The 27,963-nt window shown below is 42.7% G+C and overlaps 1 protein-coding gene across 3 annotated transcripts in view; it reads right to left on the bottom strand.

Moving 5' to 3' along the window:
- The window catches only part of LOC137300001 (rho GTPase-activating protein 15-like), a 170,820-nt gene that overhangs the window by 35,768 nt on the left and 107,089 nt on the right, over positions 1 to 27,963 (bottom strand). For all 3 annotated transcript variants that reach the window (XM_067969068.1, XM_067969069.1, XM_067969070.1), the window contains 3 exons: positions 12,828 to 13,247; positions 8,462 to 8,692; positions 6,616 to 6,696 (listed from right to left, as the gene is read on the bottom strand). In XM_067969068.1, the coding sequence (XP_067825169.1) occupies positions 6,616 to 6,696; positions 8,462 to 8,692; positions 12,828 to 13,247 (732 nt within the window). The remainder of the gene's footprint in view (positions 1 to 6,615; positions 6,697 to 8,461; positions 8,693 to 12,827; positions 13,248 to 27,963) is intronic.

The raw sequence follows: 27,963 nt of genomic DNA, 5'->3' as shown, positions 1-27,963 counted from the left end.
GAAACTTAACTGGACCAGCCACATAAATACTGTGGCTACAAGAGCAGGTCAGAGGCTGGATATTCTGTCGTGAGTGACTCACCTCCTGACTCCCCAAAGCCTTTCCACCATCTACAAGGCACAAGGCACAAGTCAGGAGTGTGATGGAATACTCTCCACTTGCCTGGATGAGTGCAGCTCCAACAACACTCAAGAAGCTCGACACCAACCAGGACAAAGCAGCCCGTTCGATTGGAACCCATCCACCTCCCTAAACATTCACTCCCTTCACCACTAGTGCACCGTGGCTGCAGTGTGTATCATCCACAGGATGCACTGCAGCAACTCGCCAAGGCTTCTTCGACAGCACCTCCCAAACCCGTGACCTCTACTACCTAGAAGGACAAGAGCAGCAGGTACATGGGAACAACACCACCTGCACGTTCCCCTCCAAGTCACACACCATCCCGACTTGGAAATATATCGCCGTTCCTTCATTGTCGCTGGGTCAAAATCCTGCAACTCCCTTCCTAACAGGACTTTGGGAGAGTCTTCACCACACGGACTGCAGCGGTTCAAGAAGGCGGCTCACCACCACCTTCTCAAGGGCAATTAGAGATGGGCAATAAATGTTGGCCTTGTCAGTGACACCCACATCCCATAAACAAATAAAAAAAATTAAATCATGTTGCATCAACAATTCCCAAAAGATGAAACAGCTACAGTTACAAAATATCCAGTGTTAGTGACATGAGATACAAAATCTGGTAAAAAGGACTCTCTCTTCATTAACGTAGGAACACGTGTAGGCCATTCGGCCCCTCAAGCCTGTTCCGCCATTCAATTAGATCACGGCTGATCTGTATCTTAAGTCCATTTGCCCGCCTTGGTTCCACATCCCTTAATACCCTTACCTAACAACAATCTATCTCAGTTTTGAAATTTTTAATTGACCGAGCCTCAACAGCTTTTTGGGGGAGAAAGTTCCAGATTTCCACGACCCTTTGTGTGAATCCTGACATCACCCCTGAACGACCCAGCTCAAATTTTAAGTTATGCCCCATTGTTCTGGACATCTCCACCAGAGGAAATAGTTTCTCTCTATTAAGAGCACAAGAAGAAAGGAGTGCCAAGATGAGATGGGCTGAATCACTGAGACCAATATCCAACAGTTCAGGTCAAAACTAACCTTTCAACTGAGTGAGAGATAATCAGCACAGGACAAATTTTATTCCAAACCTTGAACAGGATATAAGAGTGATGGAAGATCCAACCCCAGCCCCTGTAGACTAGTGATATGACTGGAATCTGTCCAGGATGAGGCAATTCCTCGGCAGCAATCATAGGAACACAGGAACAGGAGGAGGCCATTTAGCCCCTCGAGCATGTTCCACCATTCAATGAGATCATGGCTGATCTGTGACCTAACTCCATATACCCGCCATAGTCCCATATCCCTTAATACCTTTGACTGACAAAAATCTATCAATCTCAGATTTAAAATTAACAATTGAGTTAGCATCAACTGCCATTTGTGGAAGAGAGTTCCAAACTTCTACCACCCTTTGCGTGTAGAAGTGTTTCCTAACTTCACTCCTGAAAGTTCTGGCTCTAATTTTTAGGCTATGTCCCCTAGTCCTAGACTCCCCAACCAGCAGAAATAGTTTCTCTCTATCTACCCTATCAGTTCCCCTTAATATCTTGAAAATTTTGATCAAATCACCCCTTAATCATCTAAATTCCAGGGAATACAACCCTAGTTTATGTAATCTGTCCTCGTAATTTAACTCTTGGAGTCCAGGTATCATTCTAGTAAATCTACGCTGCACTCTAAGGTCAATATTCTTCCTACGGTGCGGTGCCCAGAACTGAACACAGTACTCCAGGTGTGGTCTAACCAGGGTTTTGTATAGCTGTAGCATAACTTCTACCCCCTTGTATTCTAGTCCTCTAGATATAAAGGCCAGCATTCCATCAGCCTTTTTGATTATTTTCTGTACCTGTCTATGACATTTTAGTGATCTATGTACATGGACCCCATTGTCTCCTTGGACCTCCACTGTTTCGAGCTTTTCACCATTTAGAAAGTACTCTGATCTATCCTTTTTAGGTCCAAAGTGGATGACCTCACATTTGCCTACAATGAAATCCATTTGCTTCCATCTACACTGCTTACAATGCTGCCTATCTTTGTGTCATTGGCAAACTTGGATATGTGGCTCTCTATCCCGTCATCTAAGTCGTTAATAAATACAGTGAATAGTTGAGGCCCCAACACTGATCCCTGTGGGACACCACTAGCCACATCCTGCCAATTTGAGTGTCTGCCCATTATCCTTACCCTCTGTCTCCTGCCACTCGGCCAATTTCCAAACCAGGTCAATAATTTGCTCTCAATTCCACGAGCTTCAGCTTTAACTAACAGTCTCTGATGAGGGACTTTATTGAATGCCTTCTGGAAGTCCATATAAATAAATAACATCCATAGACATTCCCCTGTCCACCACTTTAGTCACCTCTTCAAAAAATTCAATAACATTCATCAGGCATGTCCTACCCTTTACAAATCCATGCTGGCTCTCTCTGATCAGCTGAAAATTTCAAGGTGCTCCGTCACTCTATCCTTAATTATAAACACTAGTAATTTCCCAACAGCAGATGTTAGGCTAACTGGTCAATAATTCCCTGGTTGCCCTCTCTCACCTTTCTTAAATAGCGGAGAGACATGTGCAATTTTCCAATCTAAATGAACGGTTCCTGAATCGAGAGAACTTTGGATGATTATATTTAGGGCTTCTGCAAAGTTCTTACCTACTTCCTTTAAAATCCTGGGATGGAAACCATCTGGTCCTGGGGATCTGTCACTCTTTAGTGCCATTATTTTCTTCATTATTGTTAATTTGCTTAGGTTAATTATGATAAGATCCCATCCCCGATTCAAAATTAGTTTCCTTGTGGCATCCGGCATGCTATCCTCTTCCCCTACTATAAATACTGACGCAACGTAATTATTTAGCATGTCTGCCATTTCCTTATTTTCATTTACAATCTCACCATTATCAGTTTTTAAGGGGCCCAAATTGTTCTTGACCACTTTTTTTTCCTTATATAATAGTAAAAAATTGTGTTGATTTTGATATCCCTTGAAAGTTTCTTTTCATACTCCCTTTTTGTAGCTCTTACTATCTGTTTTGTCACCCTTTGTTGTTCTTTGTATCTCTCCTAGTTGCCAGGATCTATGTTATTTTTTGCATTTTTGTATGCTTTTTCTTTTAGTTTTATGTTACCTCTTTTGTCGTCCATGGCTTTTTCTTTGGCAAGTGGAGCTTTTGCCCCTTAAAGATATAAACTGGTTCTGTATCACATTAAATTCTTTTTTGAACACCTCCCACTGATCTTCTGTAGTTTTACCCATCAACAGATTTGCCCAGTTTATGGTGGACAGTCTCTGTCTCATCCCGTTGAAGTCGGCCTTACCTAAAGTTAGAATCTTAGTAGCTGATACGGGTTTCTCCTTTTCAAACACAACGTTGAACTCGATCACATTATGACTGCTGTTAGATAAATGTTCATGCACCGTTAGGCTGTTAATTAAATCTGGTTCATTACTCATTATTAAATCTAATATGACCTGCTTCCTTATTGGTTCTAGGACGTATTGTTGCAGAAAGCTGTCCTGAACACAATCAAGAAAATCGCTACCTTTCTGACATGAGCTTGTCTGCTTATCCCAATCAATATGAAAGTTAAAATCCCCCCATTAAAACCACTTGCCTTTGCTACATGCTTGTCTAATTTCTGCATTTACACATGCTGCCGCTTCACAGCTCCTACCAGGAGACCTATACACAACTCCTACTACTGTCTTAAATCCTTTTCTATTTCTTAATTCTACCCATAAAGTCCCCACTGCCTGCTTGACTCTCGTTATATCCTCTCTTATCATTGAAGTAATTTCATCCTTAATCACTAAGTCTACTCCTTCCCCTCTACCAGTTTCCCTATCCTTCCCATAGGCCTTATAACCTGATATATTCAGTTCCCAGTCCTGACCATCTTGCAGCCATGTCTCAGTAATGGATACCATGTCGTACCCTCTAAGTTGAATTTACACTTGTAATTCATTCAATTTGTTCCTTATACTCCGTGCGTTTGTATAAAGAATGCTTATTTGGGCCACACACCCTAACCTGTCCTTCTGATCTAATGTTGTTTTTCTCACACATTTCTTATATCTCTCTCCTAATTTTGTTATTTTACATCTTTTAGTTTTCCCTTTACCTAAAACATAATTTCTGACTATCACTCTACACTTTTCCTTTTCGTTTGCTTTGGAATTATTATTTATACTACGTTTTCCACCTCAGGCCTCCCCCCCCATTTTCTAGTTTAAAGTCTTTATGACCACCCTATTTATCCTTTCTACTAGGACCCTGGTCCCAGCCCGATTCAGGTGGAGTCCGTCCCAACAGTACAGTTCCTTCCTGTCCCAGTACTGGTGCCAGTGTCCCGTGAAATGGAACCCCTCTTTCTCACACCACTCCATCTGGTCTTACAGTAGGTGGATTAGAAAAACATTTCCATCACTGTAAGAACCCTTCAGTCTAGTGAAAGACAAATATAATCCTCAAACTCACTAAGAGTTCAAACGGGAGAATTCCAGCAAACAATGTGACTGAGGAGTGCTCTCGCTGGCAAATAAAAAAAACAGATCGCATTGGGAAATGTGGAGCACCAGTTGGAAGAGGCATTAGATTGCAATTTGGACTCATTTTATTTATAGTCTCTGTAACCTTATGTAAGTGCGCTCCTCAATACAGTAAGGGTTCTTCACATCCATTGACGTACTCAGCCTCCCACTAATTGGTACTGATTCTCTCACCACACAAACTGCAATGAACCTGTAGTGAACCGGACTTTTTTTTTATTCATTCATGGTGTGTGGGCATCGTTAGCACGACCAGCATTTATTGCCCATCCCTAATTGCCCTTGAGAAGTTGGTGGTGAGCCGCCTTCTTGAACTACTGCAGTCCGTGTGGTGAAGGTTCTCCCACAGCGCTGTTAGGTAGGGAGTTCCAGGATTTTGACCCAGTGACGATGAAGAAATGACGATATATTTCCAAGTTGGGATGGTGTGTGACTTGGAGGGGAACGTGCAGGTGGTGCTGTTCCCATGCCCCTGCTGCCCTTGTCCTTCTAGGTGGTAGAGGTCGCGGGTTTGGGAGGTACTGTCGAAGAAGCCTTGGCGAGTTGCCGCAGTGCATCCTGTGGATGGTACACACTGCAGCCATGGTGCACCAGTGGTTAAGGAAGTGAATGTTTGGGGTGGTGGATGGGGTGCCAATCAAGCGGGCTGCTTTGTCCCGGACGGTGTCGAGTTTCTTGAGTGTTGTTGGAGCTGCACTCAGCCAGGCAAGTGGAGAGTATTCCTTCACACTCCTGACTTGTGCCTTGTAGATGGAGAAAAGGCTTTGGGGAGTCAGGAGGCGAGTCACTCGTCGCAGAATACCCAGCACCTGACCTGCTCTTGTAGCCACAGTATTTATGTGGCTGGTCCAGTTAAGTTTCTGGTCAATGGTGACCCCCAGGATGTTGATGGTGGGGGATTCGGCGATGGTAATGCCGTTGAATGTCAAGGGGAGGTGGTTACACTCTCTCTTGTTGGAGGTGGTCATTGCCAGACACTTGTCTGGCACGAATGTTACTTGCCACTTATGAGCCCAAGCCTGGATGTTGTCCAGGTCTTGCTGCATGCGGGCACGGACTGCTTCATTATCTGAGGGGTTGCGAATGGAACTGAACACTGTACAGTCATCAGCGAACATCCCCATTTCTGACATTATGATGGAGGGAAGGTCATTGATGAAGCAGCTGAAGATGGTTGGGCCTAGGACACTGCCCTGAGGAACTCCTGCAGCATTTTCCTGGGGCTGAGATGATTGGCCTCCAACAACCACTACCATCCGTCTAACACCCATTACCCTCATTAAATAGACAGTTGTTGTTGTTTTCCTATCTGCATGCTCTTTCCTTGGAGAAAATAGTATGAAGTAGTGGCAGTATTTGCAGGCTGTTTGACAATCCAACAGGCTGCTACGTGAACATTCCTTCCATGGTCGTAAACATCGTTATACCAGCCCATAGTGTGGTTAGTCCTATATGGCAGGAGGGTTTTATCGGCTCCCACAGCCCATACACTGAGAGGGGTGGCGGACACCCACATCCACCAAATGAGAGTATTCCCCATTGGATGTCAACCCAAGATTCAGAGCTCTGGTCTCCACTCGCCCAGACTGTTTAGATTGGGATTTGAACCCTGCACCTGCTGACTCAGAGGCAGGAATGCTGGTACTAAGCCCATAAATATACAGTAATGTGCTGTCATATAAAGTACACCTTGTTCTCACTAAATACAAACAATTAACCTGCAAAACAACAGTGGCTGCACTTCAAAACTAATTCACTGACTGTGAAGTGCTTTGATTCAGCTCTTCTGTGAAAAGAGGAATACAAGAGGTTTTATTTTTAGCTACATAGTAAGTCGTCATAAAAAGGGTACTGTCTCTTTAAGACTGGCAGTTCTCGATCAAGGTTTCCTTACAGCTCAATTTTCAATATTTAAGGCCATTCCTTACCTGTGGAAGTTCCCACTCGGATTTGGCTCCATCTGGATTATAGTAGTAGAAAGTTCCATTGCTGTCAACGTGCCTTATCCACTGAGAGGAACAATAAAATACAAATTGAGGTCACACAGTATCACTTTCATAGTACAAAAGGTGGCAATCCTGTAGGATAATTAACCACTGTAGCCAATGTTTGGTTAGCTATAAAATCGAAAGCACAAAATCCATGATTCTGGATTCAATGAATCATAGAAAGTTACGGCACACAGAAGGAGGCTATTCGGCCCATTGTGTCCGTGCCGGCCAAAAAAGCCATCCAGCTTAATCCCACTTTCCAGCACTTGGTCCGTAACCCTGTAGGTTACGGCACTTCAAGTGCACATCCAAGTACTTTTTAAATGAGTCATGGGTTTCTGCCTCTACCTATGGACCTTATAACCTGGTATATTCAATTCCCAGTCCTGACTGTCTTACAGCCATGTCTCAGTAATGGCTACCATGTCGTACCCTCTAAGATGAATTCATTCAATTTGTTCCTTACACTCCGTGCGTTTGAATAAAGAAAGCTTATTTGTGCCACACACTCTAATCTGTCCTTCTGCTCTAATGTTGTTTTTCTCACACATTTCTTATTTCTCTCTCCTAATTTAATTACATCTTTTAGTTTTCCCTTTACCTCTAGTACCTAAAGCAAAATTTCTGACTATCGTACTACTCTCTTCCTTTTCGTTTGTTTTAGAATTATTATTTATACTACCTATTCCACCTGAGCCCTCCCCCCCATTTTCTAGTTTAAAGTCCTTGTGACCACTCTATTTATCCTTTCTGCTAGGACCCTGGTCCCAGCCCGGTTCAGGTGGAGCCCGTCCCAATGGTACAGTTCCTTCCTGTCCCAGTCCAATCCAAGGATTGAAACGGAAAAGTGAACCAAGCCACTTCCAGGAGGTATTAAATGCTTCAGCAACAGTGCAAGTACAATATGGGAGCAATACGCCTCTGAAAACGCTGTGCAATGGCAGCACCAAGTTATACTGCTGGCTCTGCATTGCTTGTAAATTGGGGAAAAGCAGTGCGCTGTACATGCACAGTTAAATGTGTACGCAGGGGTCCGTTAGTCTCTGATCGATTGCAGGTGAAATTTTTAATGTCAGCCAAGAGTGAGCTGGCCTTTTCATTCTTTGCTAACATTTAAAATGGGGGTGAATTTTTTTTTAAATGGGAGAATGCCTGTTTTTCTCTGTAATTAATGACGCACTAACAGAAGGGAAAATTTTACAAATGCGTACTCCTGGAACAAAGCCTCAACCCGCTGGCAATGCGTGAATTTGTAAAATTTATGTTCAAATCTCAATGTATAAAGACAGTCTCATAAGAAACTCAACAAAACAGCCTCATTATTTAAGATTTATTGAGGAATGACTGTCAGTGAATTACTGGGAAATTAGCATGTGAATTTCCTCGGGTTGGGTGGGGGGGGTCCGACCGATCGGCTGACGTAACTTCGGCGGAAGATCGGCAGAAACCCCCAGATAGACGCATAAACAACGTACAGCTTTTGACCATTTATACTGGATAAGAGGCACAGGCTTTGAAATGATGCCAAAGGGTACCAACCCTTAATGCAATCAAATCAAATTTCTTTCTCCGCTCGTTTAACAGATGCAGCAAGCCATTTATTTTAAATGGAATAATTAAGATAACAAAGGAAAAAAAATACGATTGCATTAAGTGTTGCTGTGTTGGCCTCCAATGGTGTAATTTCCAGGCCATAGTCCCTGCACTTCAGAATGGAAAATGACAAATCCCATACGCTATACCGTACAGTACAACTACACAAGGGCAGTAACATGTTTCTTACTTTTTCTTGGGTAACTTCACTGGTATAAAACAGCTGTCCTTCTTGGTCCATCTCAGAGGACCAGCCTGGGGGAGTCTGTGGATCAAGCGGTTGGTTGAATGGTGAGTCCACTGGTGACTGCGGCTCACTGTACCCATCCTGGGACCAGTTTGATGGCTGCCGCCGGTGACCAAATTGTCTGGTAGGACTCCCCTCAATGAATTCTGGGTAATCCTCTTCTGGAGTGGGAGGCTGAAAGGAATACGTCAAGGAGTGAACTTCCAACATCCAAACCCAAGATAAACTTGGGTCAAGATAAACCCAAGACGTGGCTGCATAAAACGTCTGATTAGCAATGAGATTGAATGTTACAGGAATAAGTATACATAGAATTACATAGAATGTACAGCACAGAAACTGGCCATTCGGCCCAACAGGTCCATGCTGGTGTTTATGCACCATACAAGCCTCCTCCCACCCTTCATCTGACCATATCAGCATATCCTTACATTCCTTTTTCCCTCATGTGTTTATCTAGCTTCTCCCTCAATGCATATGCTAGTCACCTTAACTACTCCTTGTGGTAGCGAGTTCCACATTCTAATCTGGGTAAAGAAGTTTCTCCTGAATTCCCTATTGGATTTATTAGTGACCATCTTATATTTATAGCCCTTAGTTCTGGTCTCCCCAACAAGTGGAAAAATCTCTATATCTACCCTATCAAACCCTTTCATAATCTTAAAGACTTCTATCAGGTCACCCCTCAGTCTTCTCTTTTTTTTAAAAAAGAGAAAAGAGCCCCAGCCTGTTCAATCTTTCCTGATAGGTATAACCTCTCCGTTCTGGTATCATCCTAGTAAATTTTTTTGCACCTTCTCCAATGCGTCTATATCCTTTTAATAATATGGAGACCAGAACTGTTCACGGTACTCCAGGTGTGGTCTAACCAAGGCTCTATACAAGTTTAATATAACTTACCTGCTTTTCAATTCGATCCGTCTATAGACTGAGATGATCAAATATTCCACATGGAATGAGGGTTCCAGGGCAGTGAGTTGTGTCCCCATACAGCTCAATTTTCCCCACTTGTTTTATTCCCATGTTTATATTGATCTATAAAGGTTTAGCGAATGTACAGTTTCTGTTCTCCTCTCCTGAGGACAGTAACTCCTTGCTGGGCTATAATTCCACAGATACTAACTGCCCTCTATGCAAATCATCCTTCCGTGGTGACATTCACCATGCCCACATGAGCATTCTTCACATTTCAGCCTATATAGTGAGTGTCGCTCGGCAATTCCATCACAGGAAGCCTCACAGGCACCACGCCCACATTTCCTGAAAGGGTCATAATCCAGAACATGCACCCTTGTTGACTATTCCTCTCCCTATTCTAGGGAATCTCAACTGCTGCCCCGGATAAGATCAGCAAACTCAGCACAGATAACAGATCAAAACTTCTGATCTGTATGGTTTAGTACGACACTGGATGGTATTTTTGGGGCACTGGATTTTTGTTTTTGTTTGCCACCTATCTGTGGCTCGTGTATGTAGTGGGTACAATTATGCTGCACAGAGGCAGTACTGGTGGAACTCGATTATTTTATTATTTATTTTTATTATTCATTCTTGGGATATGGGTGTCGCTGGAAAGCCCAGCCCATATCTGGTTGCCCTTCCCTCATTGCCCTTGAGGGGATGGTGGTGGGCCTTCTTCTTGAACTCTTGATGGAATGAGCGTATTAAGTGAGACTAAATTTTATTTTAAATCTGCCCAATCTAGTAGTCTGAAAACCAGATTTAGTTTTACTGGTCCCCTTCTCCTCCTCCCCACCCCCCCACCTTCTATCCCTTCCCCTCCATTCTCCCCTCCCCCTTGTTGCCTCCTCTCCCCTCCCCATCTCCTCCTCTCCTTCCTCTTCTCCTCCCCTCCCATTCTTCTCCCCTTCTCACTCCTCTCCCCTCCCCTTCTCCCTCCTCTCCCCTCCCCCCTCCATCCCATGCTCCTATCACCCCATCCTCACCCACACACAGTCCTACGCTTGTATGTAGATGGTTTTGAGCAGGTCTCGAATTGACATCTTTATCTCTTTAGAAAATTTATGGTACTTCTGTATTTAGTATGTTAAAATAGAATTAATTATATCAACGCACCTTGTGTATCTGTTCAATGTAACAGACATGAGACAAAATAATAACCAGCCTGAAATTTCTTCACGTTGGTTCTAAGATAGCAGATTTTGGGATTTGACCTTTGATGTCAAGGTTTAAGTGTCCGGATTTCCTTTGGAAAATACATGCTGTGTATGATTACCGATGGCACAATTAATCCAGTATGTGGCACTTTGACAACCAGGTCAAACAGCGTGGCATCAACTGATGTGAGGACAGTCTCCTCAAACACTAGCCCAGCATGCTGAGTATTGCGTTTCCTATTGGCTGTGAAGCACTCTGGGACGTCTTGAGGTCGTGAAAGACGCTATTTTAAAAAAAATCATTCTTGGGGTGTGGGCGTGCTGGCAAGGCTGGCATGTATTGCCCATTCCTTGAGAAGGGCCTTCTTCTTGAACCGCTGCAGTCCTTCTGGCGAAGGTGCTCCCATAGTGCTTTTAGGGAATTCCAGGATTTTGACCCAATGACAATGAAGGAACATCGATTATATTTCCAAATCAGGACTTGGAGGGGAACTTGGAGGTGGTGTTCCCATGCACCTGCTGCCCTTGTCCTTCTAGGTGGTGGAGGTCGCGGGTTTGGGAGGTGCTGCCGAAGAAGCCTTGGCGAGCTGCTGCAGTGCATCCTGTAGCTAGTACACACTGCAGTCACGGTGCGCCGGTGGTGGAGGGAGTGGATGCTTAAGCCAGACATACAAATGCAAGTTCTTTCTTTCCTTTCTTTAATACTTCTCTACCCTCACTTGGGATTTATTTACTGTCCTCAATAACTGAGCTAATAAGCGATTAATAAAAGAGATAAATTGCTTCACTTTGTCAAATCTTTTGAGGATCAAAAATGTTAAAATTTTCCAGATATCTTTTTCAGAATGTATGAGATATTTAAATCTCCTTCTTAGGCTACAAAATGAAGTAGGCCAAATCCCACCGTTAAGCATGTGTCAAATCAATTCTGTCATCTGAACTATTACCATATTTAACAATTAGATAGAAAATAACCTGAACTGAAAGATGGAATTGAGTGGCTTACTATAGGAATAGGACATCAAGACACAAGGGAAGTTTTTATTAATTACCAAAAAGTTCCTTTTAACAGGAGGGGAATGGGGGACAAACAATACAAACACAGAGGTGTACAGAGGTCCCTCACAGCCCAATTAATCCATAAATCTACCAGATTATGAAAGGAACTGATAAAGTTAATCCAGGCAAATGTAGTGAAAGATACAACTAAAATGAGACATGAGTCAGGAAATTAGAAGATTAAGTCCATAGGATTCACTGCAGCAACTCGCCAAGGCTTCTTCGACAGCACCTCCCAAAACCACGAACTCTACCACCTAGAAGGACAAGAGCAGCAAGCACATGGGAACAACACCACCCGCACGTTCCCCTCCAAGTCACACACCATCCCGACTTGGAAATATATCGCCGTTCCTTCATCGTCGCTGGGTCAAAATTCTGGAACTCCCTTCCTAACAGCACTGTGGGAGAACCTTCACCACACGGACTGCAGCGGTTCAAGAAGGCGGCTCACCACCACCTTCTCAAGGGCAATTAGGGATGGGCAATAAATGCTGGCCTCGCCAGCAACGCCCACATCCCATGAACGAATAAAAAAAGTAGGCCAGAATATTTTTCATTCAAAGGGTCATAGAGTTATGGACTAAGTTGGCAGGGAAGGTCACTAAGGTCAATAGTGTATAAATAGTTCAAGGGACAATTGGACAGAGTTCTGGACAGAAAAGGAGTGAAGAGATATGTTGTGATGGTGCGGAGATGGGGTTGGTCTACGAAAAGGTGAGAGGTTTGTTGGGTTTGTTCCTACAGAAAGTTCTGTTCTAACTGAATAATTTCACACTGTCATTAAATTTACTGTTGTCAGGATCCCAGACATTTGCCCCACCTCCATCTCTTCAAAGCAGTTATTTATGTAGATACACAATATATTTTATAAATCTGCCCTCTGAGCACAGGGCTTTGCCTACCAGGAGGGCATATTGGGAGTTTGAGCATGAAGGTCAGTGGGCTTCACAGGATTTTCCATCCGTTGAAATCAATGGAATGAAAATGCTGTAGACTCTGATCTTCGAACCCCATTTCCCAATTATGTGCTCCCAGTGGGTGAAGTTCCATGCCAGGAGCACAAATTGGTGAACTGTGCCCTATAGAAGCAGGGTGCTGCCCAGCCCAGCAAAACAGAGATGGTCACATACCCTCTGGTCTCGGAGATTATCTGGGTGCCTTTCGGGATCCATGCGATTCACAGTTTCTTCCTCCGTTTGTTCCGGTGGTTCCCACGTTGTCTTCCCAGTTACTGGATTGTAGAAGTAGGGCTGGCCGCTAGCTTCATCAAGGTGCGATTCCCATTCTGCCAAGGGATGGCTTGTACTGGAACTGCGGGAAGTCGGGGTGTGCTGCTTGCTGCTGTCCGAGTTGTCGAATGGCGAGTCCCAGGTGGTCTCTCCGGTCACTGCGTTGTAGTAGAAGAGTTGTCCAGTTGTTTGGTCAGTATGCGTTTCCCATTCTTCCAGCTGACTGGTTGAACTACTGTTGGGACTTAACGGTTCCTCTGTAACCTCCCGTCTCAGCTCTGTGACATTCTGATACACTGACTCAGAATTTTCTTGAAATACCTTTAAAAAAATAAATAAAACAAAATGAGGTTCAGCTAAATCCATTTAAAAAAAGGAAAGAAAAAACTTTCATTGATTTAGAGCCCTTCACCTCAGGATGTCCCAAAACCCTACACAGCCAATGAAGTACAACTTTGGCTAAAACACAGGGAAGGTTCCAAGCACATCTAGGCGATCATATGAGTGACATAATTTTACAATTTAACAACAGAATTCCGAAAATTAATAAACAAACGTAAGAAAAAACAAGCTTGCATTGAAATCGCATCTTATCACGCACTCAGAGCATCCCAAAATGTTGTACTGCCAACAGTTTGGCTTTGAAGTGTAGTCACTGTTGCTATGGCGACAAACACAGCACCCAACACGCAAGATCCCACAAACAGCAAGTCAATGAATGATGAGTTAATCTGTTTTTTGTGATGTTGGTTGAGGGAGGAATGTTGGTCTGGGCACTGGAAGAATTATCTTCTCCACTTTGAATAATGCCATAGGATCGTTTGCCTTCACCATTGGTTAATGACACATCCAAAAGGTGACATGCCTGACAAGATGCAAGTCCTAGACATACTAAGATGGTTCAAGGCAAATAAATCACAAGGAATAGATAATATTTATACATCTGAAAGAGGCCAGGGAGGAGATTTGTGAGGCACAGGCAGCGATTAATGCCTCAATTAAAATAGCAGATAGAGGAATGACCGTGAATACGTTAAGCGTACACACATTAATATCATATTTCTAGGTACACACACTTACAACATCATCATCAGATATTCAGATGTACCTTGGTGTCAATTTATGGGATTGGAATCTATAGCACTGAACAAAGCTCATGGAGTAAAATCAGTAGCATTCAATAGTTTATCCTTTCCATTAAAGCAGCATAACCAATTACTTGTATAACACCCATTTGGGACAGCACAGCAGCACCTACTAGTGTGAACCATGGACTCTTTCAATACACCCACTGAATGCAACAGGACCCTGAACTATCACTGATCTTGGACTGATCAATTTGTGTGGTATTCACAATGGTGCAGCATGTGATGAACCCAGCAGCAGTTTCCCCTTTCTTTACAACAGGAGATAAAATAATCACCCAAATTTCACAATGGAAAAAAAAACTTGCAAACTCAGACACATTTAACAAAAGAAATGCTGTTATTTTTCTTACTTCTTTGTGAGACTCAAAAGGGGAGATTTCCCTCGGCAACACTCCAAGCAGAATTGGAGAGCATGTTGGGAAATTACACACCCCAGCCAGCGATTGGCAATCATTAATCAGGGGCGAGCGTGGGCAATTTCCCAATATGCACTGTTCTGTGCCAGGACCACCGATGTGGAAAATCTCCCTGAAAAGTGACCATCGTACCATTAGTTCAAATTAAAAAGGAATGAAAGCTAAAGATTGAACAGTGATTGTTTAAAGAAAGCTCTCAAAGTGTAATTAGTATAAAAAGTCATCTTTAGAATTCTTACTGTGTATTACATATATAGAAATGACAACAAGGAAACAGGCCATTGAGATTCAGCTCAATCCATTTAGAAAAGAAAAGAAAGAACTTGCATTTATATCACACCTCTCACCAACTCTGGACATTCCCAAACACTTCACAGCCAATGAAGAACAACTTTGGCTAAATCACAGGGAAGGTTCCAAACACATCTAGGTGATACATATGAGTGACAAAATTTTACAATTTAACTACAGAATTCCTAAAATTAATAAACAAATATAAGAAAAAATGAGCTTGCATTGAAATCGTACCGTATCATGCTCTCGGAGCATCCCAAAGTGTTGTACCGCCAACAGTTAGGCTTTGAAGTGTAGTCACTGTTGCTATGGCGACAAACACAGCACCCAACACGCAAGATCCCGCAAACAGCAAGTCAATGAATGATGAGTTAATCTGTTTTTTGTGATGCTGGTTGAGGGAGGAATGTTGGTCTGGGCACTGGAAGAATTATCTTCTCCACTTTGAATAATGCCATGGGATCTTTTGCCTTCACCATTGGTTAATGACACATCCAAAAGGTGACATGCCTGACAAGATGGAAGTCCTAGACATACTAAGATGGTTCAAGGCAAATAAATCACCAGGAATAGATAATATTTATACATTTGAAAAAGGGCAGGGAGGAGATTTGTGAGGCACAGGCAGCGATTAATGCCTCAATTAAAATAGCAGATAGAGGAATGACTGTGAATACATTAAGCATACACACATTAATATCATATTTCTAGGTATATACCCTTACAACATCATCTTCAGATATTCAGATGATCCTTGGTGTCAATTTATGGGATTGGAATCTATAGCACTGAACAAAGCTCATGGAGTAAAATCAGTAGCATTCAATAGTTTATCCTTTCCATTAAAGCAGCATAACCAATTACTTGTATAACACCCATTTGGGACAGCACAGCAGCATTAAGAGCAGCACCTACTAGTGTGAACCATGGACTCTTTCAATACACCCACTGAATGCAACAGGACCCTGAACGATCACTGATCTTGGACTGATCAATTTGTGTGGTATTCACAATGGTGCAGCATGTGATGAACCCTGCAGCAGTTTCCCCTTTCTTTACAACACACAGGAGATAAAATAATCACCCAAATTTCACAATGAAATAAAATCTTGCAAACTCAGACATTTTTAACAAAAGAAATGCTGTTATTTTTCTTGCTTCTTTGTGAGACTCAAAAGGGGAGATTTCCCTCGGCAACACTCCAAACAGAATTGGAGAGCCTGTTGGGAAATTACAGAGCCCAGCCTGCGATTGGCAATCATTAATCAGGGGCGAGCGTGGGCAATTTCCCAATATGCACTGTTCTGTGTCAGGACCACCGATGTGGAAAATCTCCCTGAAAAGTGACCATCGTACCATTAGTTCAAATTAAAAAGGAATGAAAGCTAAAAGATTGAACAGTGATTGTTTAAAGAAAGCTCTCAAAGTGTAATTAGTATAAAAAGTCATCTTTAGAATTCTTACTATGTATTACATACATAGAAATGACAACAAGGAAACAGGCCATTGAGATTCAGCTCAATCCATTTAGAAAAGAAAAGAAAGAACTTGCATTTATATCACACCTCTCACCAACTCTGGACATTCCCAAATGCTTCACAGCCAATGAAGAACAACTTTGGCTAAATCACAGGGAAGGTTCCAAACACATCTAGGTGATACATATGAGTGACAAAATTTTACAATTTAACTACAGAATTCCTAAAATTAATAAACAAATATAAGAAAAAATGAGCTTGCATTGAAATCGTACCGTATCATGCTCTCGGAGCATCCCAAAGTGTTGTACCGCCAACAGTTAGGCTTTGAAGTGTAGTCACTGTTGCTATGGCGACAAACACAGCACCCAACACGTAAGGTCCCGCAAACAGCAAGTCAACGAATGATGAGTTAATCTGTTTTTTGTGATGCTGGTTGAGGGAGGAATGTTGGTCTGGGCACTGGAAGAATTATCTTCTCCACTTTGAATAATGCCATGGGATCGTTTGCCTTCACCATTGGTTAATGACTCATCCAAAAGGTGACATGCCTGACGAGATGGAAGTCCTAGACATACTAAGATGGTTCAAGGCAAATAAATCACAAGGAATAGATAATATTTATACATCTGAAAGAGGCCAGGGAGGAGATTTGTGAGGCACAAGCAGCGATTAATGCCTCAATTAAAATAGCAGATAGAGGAATGACCGTGAATACGTTAAGCGTACACACATTAATATCATATTTCTAGGTAGATATTACAATGTCATCATCAGATATTCAGATGTACCTTGGTGTCAATTTATGGGATTGGAATCTATAGCACTGAACTAAGCTCACGGAGTAAAATCAGTAGCATTCAATAGTTTGTCCTTTCCATTAAAGCAGCATAACCAATTACTTGTATAACACCCATTTGGGACAGCACAGCAGCATTAAGAGCAGCACCTACTAGTGTGAACCATGGACTCTTTCAATACACCCACTGAATGCAACAGGACCCTGAACTATCACTGATCTTGGACTGATCAAATTGTGTGGTATTCACAATGGTGCAGCATGTGATGAACCCTGCAGCAGTTTCCCCTTTCTTAACACACAGGAGATAAAATAATTACCCAAATTTCACAATGGAAAGAAAAATTTTGCAAACTCAGACACTTTTAATATTAGAAATGCTGTTATTTTTCTTACTTCTTTGTGAGACTCAAAAGGAGAGACTTCCCTCGGCAACACTCCAAACAGAATTGGAGAGCCTGTTGGGAAATTACACATCCCAGCCTGCGATTGCCAATCATTAATTAGAGGTTAGTGTGAGCAATTTCCCAATATGCACTGTTCTGTGCCAGGACCACCGATGTGGAAAATCTCCCTGAAAAGTGACCATCGTACCATTAGTTCAAATTAAAAAGGAATGAAAGCTAAAGATTGAACAGTGATTGTTTAAAGAAAGCTCTCAAAGTGTAATTAGTATAAAAAGTCATCTTTAGAATTCTTACTGTGTATTACATACATAGAAATGACAACACGGAAACAGGCCATTGGCCCAACTAGTCAGTATTGACGTTTATCGTCCACTTGAGCAGGGAGTGGCAGGGCATAAGGCCAAGGGAACTTCACATTAAAAAGCCAGCTTTAGCCCTGAAAAGCAGAACTGCCCATTTCACCACATAATGGAAAGGCTACCATGTCAGCATTCTAACCATTGGAATAATGAAAAGTAACATCTGCCATCTATTGCAAGCTGCCTTATGCAACATCATCAAATCTATTTCTTCATCCAACAGGTCACTTGCTTTAAGAAATATTTGTGTTTATATAGTGCCTCTGAGAAATGTTTCAAAGTGCTTCATATATGATGAGTTAAAGAAAGAACTTGCATTTAAATACAGCACCTTTCATGACATCTCCGAAAGCACTTCACAGCCAATGAATTACTATTGAAGTGTTGTCACTGTTGGGAAATGCAGCAGCCATTATTCACACCGCAAGATCCCACACACAGCAATGAGATAAATAACCAATTAAAAAACTGCTTTAGTGGTGTTGCCTGAGGGAGAATTCCCCTACTGTTCCTTGAATAGAATACTATTCAGCTCCCTGAGTATTGCACTGGAGTGTCAGCTGCGATTATGTACTCAAGTCATGAGGTGGGACTTGAACCCATGACCTTCTAACACAGAGGCAAGGGTGCTACTACCGAGCCAAGGCTGACTCCCAATAATCACTTTGAAGTGCAACGACTATTATACAGGTATATGTGACAGCCATTCGGTGCACGGCGAGATCCCACAATCATCAATGAGATGAATGACTAGTTAATCAGTTTTTGGCAATGTCGGTGGAGGGAGGAAAGTTGGCCAAGGCCACCATGAGGAATCTCTCCCCTCCTTCAAATAGTGGCATGGGATCTTGAACATCAACCTATTTAATGCAGAATTGGCTGGGTGGCAACCCTGATCACTGTCTAGTGATCTCTGCTGAGAAAGTGCAAATGTGTGGACAATAGGATCAGGATCAGGTTCAGCTGTGGTACCTCCATAGTTGAATTTCTAACACTGCGAAGAAGTAATCCAAGCGGATTCCCTCAGACCATCTCCACTATCACTAGTGTCCATGTGACTAATCAAAAACAGACCAATTGTATCAGGTTCCCCTCCCTGTCTTTCAGTCTCCAGTGAGGCTTTGCTAAGTTTTAAAACAGGAAAACTATTTTAAGAACAGAGGAAAAGTCAAGAAAAGACCTTTTAGCACACTGAAGCCCAGCCCCCTAGTATTTAAGGTCTCCTACCTTGGGGTCCAAATATGCCCAGAATTAATACCCTTACTGTCTGCACATTTACCACTTACCGATTAATCTAGGTGAAAGTACTATCTAAAAAGAAGAACGAACAGAAAGACTGACATTCGTATAATAACTTATCATGTCTCTCAGAAATTTCCAGAAGTGCTTCACATACAACTGCTTCATATTATTTTGAAGTGCAGTCACTGTTATTATGTAGGTGGATTTCAGTTCCACATTCACCTGAGGAAGGAGGAAGCCTCCGAAAGCTTGTGGGTTTCAAAATAAAATTGTTGGACTATAACTTGGTGTTGTAAAATTGTTTACAATTGTCAACCCCAGTCCATCACCGGCATCTCCACATTATGTCGGTGAACATGGCAGCCATTTTGCACCGAACAAGGCCCCACAAATAGCAATGAGATGAGAGACCAGTTAAATCTAGAGGGATACCAATTCGGGGAAGTGCTTCATATTCCTGGCACTTATCTTACTCTTTCAGCAAGATGCACAACATTGAACTGAGACTTGTCAACTGTTGGGGAACTCCTGGGCGCAGAACTATCTCGTTACATCAACTGTTTCTCTGCCAATTAGCCTGGGAAACTCAGCATGGCACTCCATATAGAATAATGGACAGTCGGTATGAATGACCCAGAGGTTGGGTGGGGAACAGTCACTACACATACAACGAGGAAGTAGTGCACAATGTGCGTATTATATAATTGTTGAAATGTGACACTCCAATGGAAATAGTGGGTGGATTTTCCTTATTGATGCCAAAACAACAATAACAACTTGCATTTATATAGGGCATTTAATGTAGTAAAACATCCCACAGCTTCAGAGGAGCGTTTTCAGACAAAATTTGACAATGAGCCGCATGAGGAGATGTTAGAACAGGTGACCAAAAGCTTGGTCAAAGAAGTAGGTTTTAAAGAGCATCTTAAAGGAGAAGAGGTGGCGAGGTGGAGAGGGAATGTCACATGTCCCACGGCCGCACCACTGATTTAAACCAATTAAATAAGCTAACCATTAAATCTGTGGTGGTGATAGTACGAGAGTAGACTCTGACCCGTGAATTTTACGTTGACTGACTGTTAAAATCGAAGTCAACCCCCTCACCCGCAGTTTGAAGGGTTTGAGGTGAAACTTATGCCCCCTTTACATCACAGCGACACCCCTGGCAGCAGCTTTGACTTTTCTCAAGCCTCCTGCACCACCTCTTGTACTGCACTAGCCGTCCTGTGGCCTCTCGGTGTGAGACTGCTGATTAGTACCAATTGTGTGCTGTGGGCCCACGGGGCCTGAAACTGCCCAAACTTCTTTCACATTGCAGCTTAACAGCATAAAGACAGAAGAGAGTCTCATCCCATCAGTCTCTGCTGCAGTTAAACACAGCTTCTGCGGGTGAAAGGCCAGTGACTGACCCACAGTGCCACCCAGCAGCTCCCAGACCCCTTGGATTCTCCTCTTAATGAATCAACTATATTAAAAAATTACAGCTTTAACATTTTTTCCAATGATTGCGAAACTACTGCAATAAAATACAGAGAACTTCCTCTTAACACGCCCGTCTTTACACAGTGAAACAGGCTCATTCCTAAAGATCTAAAATAATGCAAGAGGTTGAAATTTTTATTCATGCAAAACATGCAAAACAACTCTACTAACAAGGAATCATTGTATTGGAAGGTGATTTTAAACACCAAGAACGGGTGGGTTGGGGGCGGATGGGAGATAAAAATAGTTGTTTTTTGGGTCGCGACTGCAACCCGGCTTTATTTCCGGGTTTAACGTCAGCACGGAAAAGTACAGGCTTCTCACTGGGAATGCAAAGTCTGAAAATTTTGCGGTTGCGACCCAAAAAAACAACTATTTTCAACTCCCACCCGTTCTTGGGGTTTGAAATCACCCCCATTATGTTTACAATAAAACGTACTGCAAATAAATTGCTTCAAATACAAAACATTTTGATAAGCCAGGACACATATTATAGATAAATGAGTAATGTAGACTAGACTGCAATAAGAGACCCTTTTTTTTAAATGAAATTAAAAGAGGACTGTACCCCTGTGTGTGGAATCCCCTATTATGAGATTTCTATTAGGTGTCAGAGGGGACAGCATCAGCAGGATAACAGTGATTTAGTGACAGTCAAACTGCCGTAAAATGGTGATGAGCTGCAAAGTCATTCCCCGATCTGGACTGAGTCTGTTTGGATCTATCCATTCTTTTCTTCCCACAATTTGCATAGCTCCGGTCAATTGGCCCATTCTTCTGCCCATTCTGGGTTTGCCCAGTGACGGATAATATAACATCGAGCTGCCTGCAGGACTGATGAACTCCAGTCAAAATTTTTGAATTTAAAGATCGGACAAGCAACATTCAGAGGCAAACTGGAATTTCTGGGCTGATGTTACTGGAGGGATGTGCGTGCAGTCACCAAGGTACTTGCATTCAGTACGTACAAACTGCAAAATACTCACCATCAAACTGCCTCATGATTTTATATAAGGACGCAATTATTGCTAACGTCGCTGCTGGCAGGGCCCGCGTGGCGCACGCACAAGGTCGCACTGTATCGTTCCCAAATCTCTCCACCACTGAGGTTTTCCTCGTGTCATGTCTGGGCCTGTTGTAGACTAATTGATGGAGATTGATGATTGTCAACAACTCCATTATCGTTGCATCATGCGGCTACCAGGATGGGAGAAGGCGAACTAGATAGTCCTTGGTCTTTTCTCGTCTAGCAATTCCCTTGTTCCTATCAGTGCCAATCAGTCTCGATTTTCTCTCGGCTTTGTATTTTTTACCTGTGATAGCGTAAAGTGTCAAGCAGACAACAACGGAATGGGGCAGACCTGGGTTGAAAAATTAGTTAGCGAGTTCATCCTTTGGCTCCTTGCCAATTGCTATCATAGCAACAGGAGTAGGCCATTCAGCCCCTCATGCCTGCTCCACCATTTGATACGATCACGGCTGATCTGTGATCTAACTCCATATACCTGCCTTTGGCCCATATCCCTTAATACCTTTGGTTGGCAAAAAGTTATCTATCTCAGATTTAAAATTAGCAATTGAGCTAGCACCAATTGCCGTTTGCAGAAGAGTGTTCCAAACTTCTACCACCATTTGTGTGTAGAAGTGTTTTCTAATCTCACTCCTGAAAGGTCTGGCTCTAATTTTTAGACTGTGCCCCCTACTCCTAAAATCCCCAACCAGCGGAAATAGGGTGGATAGAGAGAAACTATCTGTTCCCCTTAATATCTTATAAACTTCGATCAGATCATCCCTTAACCTTTGAAACTCCAGAGAATACAACCCCAATTTGTGTAATCTCTCCTTGTGACTTAACCCTTGAAGTCCGGGTATCATTCTAGTAAACCTACGCTGCACTCCCTCCAAGGCCAATATGTCCTTCCTTTTTGGAATTTTCTGCTGGAGTGACATCAGACGTCACATTTTCAGTTATTATTGAAATAGTAATGCTGAGCAAAAGAACACCAACAGGGCATGTAGGCAGGGGAATTACATTTTAAAAGGTCCCTCAAGGGAGTCTAATCAATTGCGGGGAGATTGATTATAATCCCAACCCTGTGAAATTTAACATTTTTATAGAAAAATGACCCTTCTCCTCAGATGCCCTTGCAGGCAGTCAGCCCCGTTCCACCACTACAGGCATCCAGGGCCCGCAGCACTCATTTTCTTCAACTTCCCCCCTCGAGGTGGGCTCCCCGTGCAGCCAGGAATCCCACCAGGAGCCCTACACAATTATTCTAAAAATGTCACGGTCAGCGTCGGTCGAACGCAAATCCCAACCCACCAACTCGACCCTGGATTTCCACCGAAGTGGGAAAGCCCAACTGTCTGCACTTCAACTCATTTCACTCAGGATTCTTACAGTCGCCAGAGAGAGGAAACTTTACCTCATTGGTCTGCACTGCAGTCAAACCCAAGTTCAACCACTTACTGAACTTGCCAGTCTCCCTCAGAACTGGAACAATCAGAGTTACGTTAGTTTGGGGTTCAAATGGCAATGAAGAAGGATAGGAGATGGTGTAAGCAGGTCTTAGTATACAGGCGAGGATTCTCTCATGAATACAGGTAGGAGATGGTATAAGCAGATCTTAGCATTATAAAAGGGAAAAAAATTGCAAAAACACGCAGTGAAGCAGTCACCCACCCAGCCACCTCATCTCTCCTTGCACCTGTACTTATGGAGTCAAACCCTGTTTGTACTCCCTTTACACTTGCAACGTGTTAAAGTGCAAGTATAAAATATTTCACCAGCTACCACTGTATATATGCTGACCTTCCCCACGATATTTCCTACCAGTGAATTTGTTTCCGACTTGTACATAACACTGCAATTCAAGGAAGAATTTTGCAAAAACCATCCGGAAACGTAGAAACATAGAAAATAGGAGCAGGAGTAGGCCATTCGGCCCTTCCAGCCTGCTCTGCCATTCAATATGATCATGGCTGATCCTCTATCTCAATACCATATTCCCGCTCTCTCCCCATACCCCTTGATGCCTTTTGTGTCTAGAAATCCATCCAGCTCCTTCTTAAATATATTCAGTGACTTGGCCTCCACAGCCTTCTGTGGTAGAGAATTCCATAGGTTCACCGCCCTCTGAGAGAAGAAATTTCTCCTCATCTCAGTCCTAAATGTCCTACCCTGTATCCTGAGACTGTGACCCCTCGTTCTGGACCCCCCAGCCAGAGGAAACATCCTCCCTGCATCCAGTCTGTCTAGCCCTGTCAGAATTTTATATGTTTCAATGAGACCCCCTCTCATTCTTCTAAACTCGACTGAATACAGGCCGAGTCGACCCAATCTCTCCTCATACGACAGTCCTGCCATCCCAGGGATCAGTCTGGTGAACCTTTGCTGCACTCCCTCTATGGCAAGTATATCCTTTCTTAGGTAAGGAGACCAAAACTGCACACAATACTCCAGGTGTCGTCTCACCAAGGCCCTGTATAACTGCAGTAAGACATCCTTGCTCCTATACTCAAATACCCTTGCAATAAAGGCCAACATACCATTTGCCTTCCTAATTGCTTGCTGTACCTGCATGTTTGCTTTCAGTGACTGGTGTACAAGGACACCCAGGTCCCTTTGTACATCATCATTCCCCAATCTATCACCATTTAAATAATACTCTGCCTTTCTGTTTTTCCTTCCGAAGTGGATAACTTCACATTTATCCACATTATACTGCATCTGCCATGTATTTGCCCACTCACTCAACTTGTCTAAATCGCCTTGAAGCCTCTTTGCATCCTCCTCACATCTCACGATCCCACCTAGTTTTGTGTCGTCAGCAAACTTGAAAATATTACATTTGGTTCCCTCATCCAAATCATTGATATATATTGTGTTATCCGGACGCAGACTAATTCCCCACAAGCATATAAAGTAGGCATGTAAGTGTCAACACTCGGTAACCAATTCAATGAAGGCATAAATATTAAATAGTGCTGGGTCAAATTTGTTGATAATCTTGAAACTTCAGTTCGATCACCTTGAAACCTTCTCTTTCCAAAGAAAACAAGTTCAGCTTCCTTAACCCTTTCTTCATAACCTCTTCATACCCAGAATCATCTTTGTTTCCAGATCTCTGCACACTTTCAAGGACAACAATAGTCTTCCTGTGGTGAAGTGACCAGAACTACACAGTGTTCTCCAGAGAGATCTGACCAATAGCTTAACAGCTGCTTTAGATTTGTACCCGGTTAATGTACTTTAGTATTTTAATTGCCTTTTTCTTACACTGCAGCTCAATGCTGGACTGACAGTTTCATAGATTGATCCACAATAACTCTTGGATCCCTTTCTTGATCAGCACACAGTTTATTGTATGTACTCCCTCTTTGGGACCCTTGTTTCCGCACTAATTATCTTACATTTTATGCATCGAATTTCATCTGCCACTAAATTGGCCCAATTACCTAAAAGATCTTAACCCGGTCGCATTATTTTCTCTGTCTCCTCGTTTGATGATATATAAAATTTGGATTTTTTTTTCAAAACAGTACCCTTGTAGACGTTATTTTAAAATAGCATGAGTCTCAAGAACATGATTCTCGAGTAGATTCCCACTCGTAACCGCTTTCCAGCCTGAAAAGTTCCCATTTACGACTGCCATCTGTTTCCTGTTATTAAGTCAAATATTATCTATCTCGCACCACGCTTTACCCATCGCTGATCATGTGGCAGTAAACTTAAAATATGTCCCTCCGATCCCACGGCATAAACTGTGGTTTCCTGTTAACTCAGGGATAACCCTGATCTGGTTTGAGCTGCCTCTGACCTCAGCATCTTTCCTACATGGACAGAACGCAGCAACATAGGGAAATTATTGCAATTGGTGGCCGAGCTTTTGTGCATCATAAGCTTTAGATGTGCACTGTATTATAAATAAAATAGGTATACGTAAATATCACACGAACAAAAAAGGAAACGCTAGTAATACAGCAGCCGAATTTCCTTCGGCCGTCCCACCAGATTCCTGGTGTAACTTTGGCGGGAGTGTGGGGGAACAGCTCAGAAATAGGCCTGGCCGCAGATACACCAGGACCTGACCAAATCAAGGGTTTCCTGCTTGGCCAGGTAAGGGGTGGAGCCTCCATCCACCCTTTCTAAGGTAGAGGGTGCAGGGGATCTCCACACTGAGGGTTCCAGCTTGCCCATCCCAAATACGACCCAGTGTGTGTCTGGAGGCTAGTACTCCCAGTGACAGCAGGCGTACCAGCCTCCAGAAGGGTAGAAGTGGGCCATACCCAGGGTTTGGGGGTTGGGTGGTGGGTTCTGCCTAGGGGCCCATGAAGAAGAGGACAATATTTCCTTTCTAATTTTCATATCAGCTCCCTTAACAAAGGTACCTCTTGGCCCAATGTAATAAGACGGAAAGAATTTATATAACACCTTTCATGACCTCACGACATCCCAAAGCACTTTACAGCCAATTAAGTACTTTTGAAGTGTAGCAATCGTTGTAATGTAGGAAACACAGCAGACAATTTGGGTACAGCAAGCTCCCACAAATAGCAATGTGATTACGACCGGCAAATCTGTTTTTTTAGTGATATTTGTTGAGGGATAAATATTGGCCAGGACACCAGGGAGAACTCCCCTGCTGTTCTTCAAAATAGTGCTCTGGGATCTTTTACGTTCACCTGAAAGGGCAGACAGAGCCTCGGTTTAACTCCCTCAGTACTGTACTGGAGTGTCAGCCTGGATTTGGTGCTCAAGTCTCCGGAGTGGGACTTGGACCCACGACCTCCTGAGTCAGCAGCAAGAATCCTACCACTGAACCACGGCTGACATCATAGTCAAAAAGGATGGCTTTGAGGAACTGGACGGAAAGTTCCAGACGTTAAATCGTGTACAAAAGTCAAAGGATAAGAGAGCAAGATACTGAAACAACACAGCAAGAAAGGAATTAGAATCAGTCCTTGTGGGGTCTAAATACTCTTCATTATAGAGTCTCATAAACAACAAGGGGGAGGAATTGGTCCTCGTTGTGTCCATTTTCCGGGCAGAAAAAAGTACCAATTTCGGGGCGCAACGTCCCGCACCCGATCTGTGCCTAGATTATGTACTCATAGTGGGACCAATAGGAATTATTGCACATGATATAATGAGCTGGCGCTCGCATCGTTGAGTTCTGATTACATGTTAATAAATTTCCAATTACAGTTCACTTTGCAAAGCCCCTATATCCTGACTAATTTCCAGGTCAATCAAGACCTGGTCCCATAAACAATTCTTCTCCTGCGCTCCATTTTGAGATTTGGTAAGGAAAGGCAGAGGATACAGTTTAACTCCAACCATTTCAGAAGTACATGAAATGATGACAGAAATACCCTTATTATTCCAGATGCAGTACCACTATCTTAGAGCCTAAATTGAAACAGTAGATGATAGACTAACAGGCAATCACCCATTGTAACCTTTAACAAAGCATCAAAACTAGATATGGAACGGAGGGTCAACCAAATGGGAAGTTAGAATTCCTTAAGAGTATCAAGAGAAATGGACAGCGTGCTTAGTCAATTTAGCAAAAGTCAGATAGAAAAGCAGTGGGCATTTCAGAATCGAAAAGGGACAGAAGCTTCTCAGATTTAGATGTCATAAAGATTCAGAACTGAGAATTGCAAAAAGCTAACACTCACTTATTCAAAAGAAAATACACTTTTTTAAACAATGCAAGCGATATTCCAGACATCATAATTAAAACCACTGAATCACGGGAGATGGAATTGAGTTGCCATCCCTTCACCCTTGTGACCTGGATTTAAATTTTGCACAGACCAACGCAGTAAAATATCTTCTCTCTGGTAGCTGTAAAGGTCCTAAAATAAAATGTGTTAGCCCAAACTCAACCTAGTTCCAATTGGACCTAATCCCACAGCACAATATTGTCAATTATATTCAGAGACACCTTAGGGACTTTGATATGCGGTATGTTAAAAGTTCACACCACAGTAGAGTGTGTTCTTCTCAGTTTGTGGTTAAAGTATATTTGGCACAGAGAAGAGAGAACTTTATTCTGTAATTGGCTGAGCTCGGTGTACTTTACTTGACCTGGGTGCGCTCCCCTTGACCTGGGTGCGCTGCCCTTGACCTGGGTGCGCTCCCCTTGACCTGGGTGAGCTTGATGATGTTACTGGGTGGCCCAAATATGGAAATGTTCCAGTTCCAGGTGTGGACTTTGAAAAGCACAGTTAAAAACTTCACCAAATAATATAACAATCATTAAAAACATGCGCATTAAAGTAACAAGTAGTAGAAATCTAAGTATATTAAAGAAAAAGACAAACTTGAACAAACCTAACTCAAAATTCAAGTTTACCTCAATAAAGAGCTACACTTCTTGATTCTTCCTTCTGCTGAATAACCG

Source organism: Heptranchias perlo, chromosome 30 (assembly GCF_035084215.1).
Source record: "Heptranchias perlo isolate sHepPer1 chromosome 30, sHepPer1.hap1, whole genome shotgun sequence".
Classification (NCBI taxonomy): Eukaryota; Metazoa; Chordata; class Chondrichthyes; order Hexanchiformes; family Hexanchidae; genus Heptranchias; species Heptranchias perlo.
This window is presented reverse-complemented; position numbering and strand designations above follow the sequence as displayed.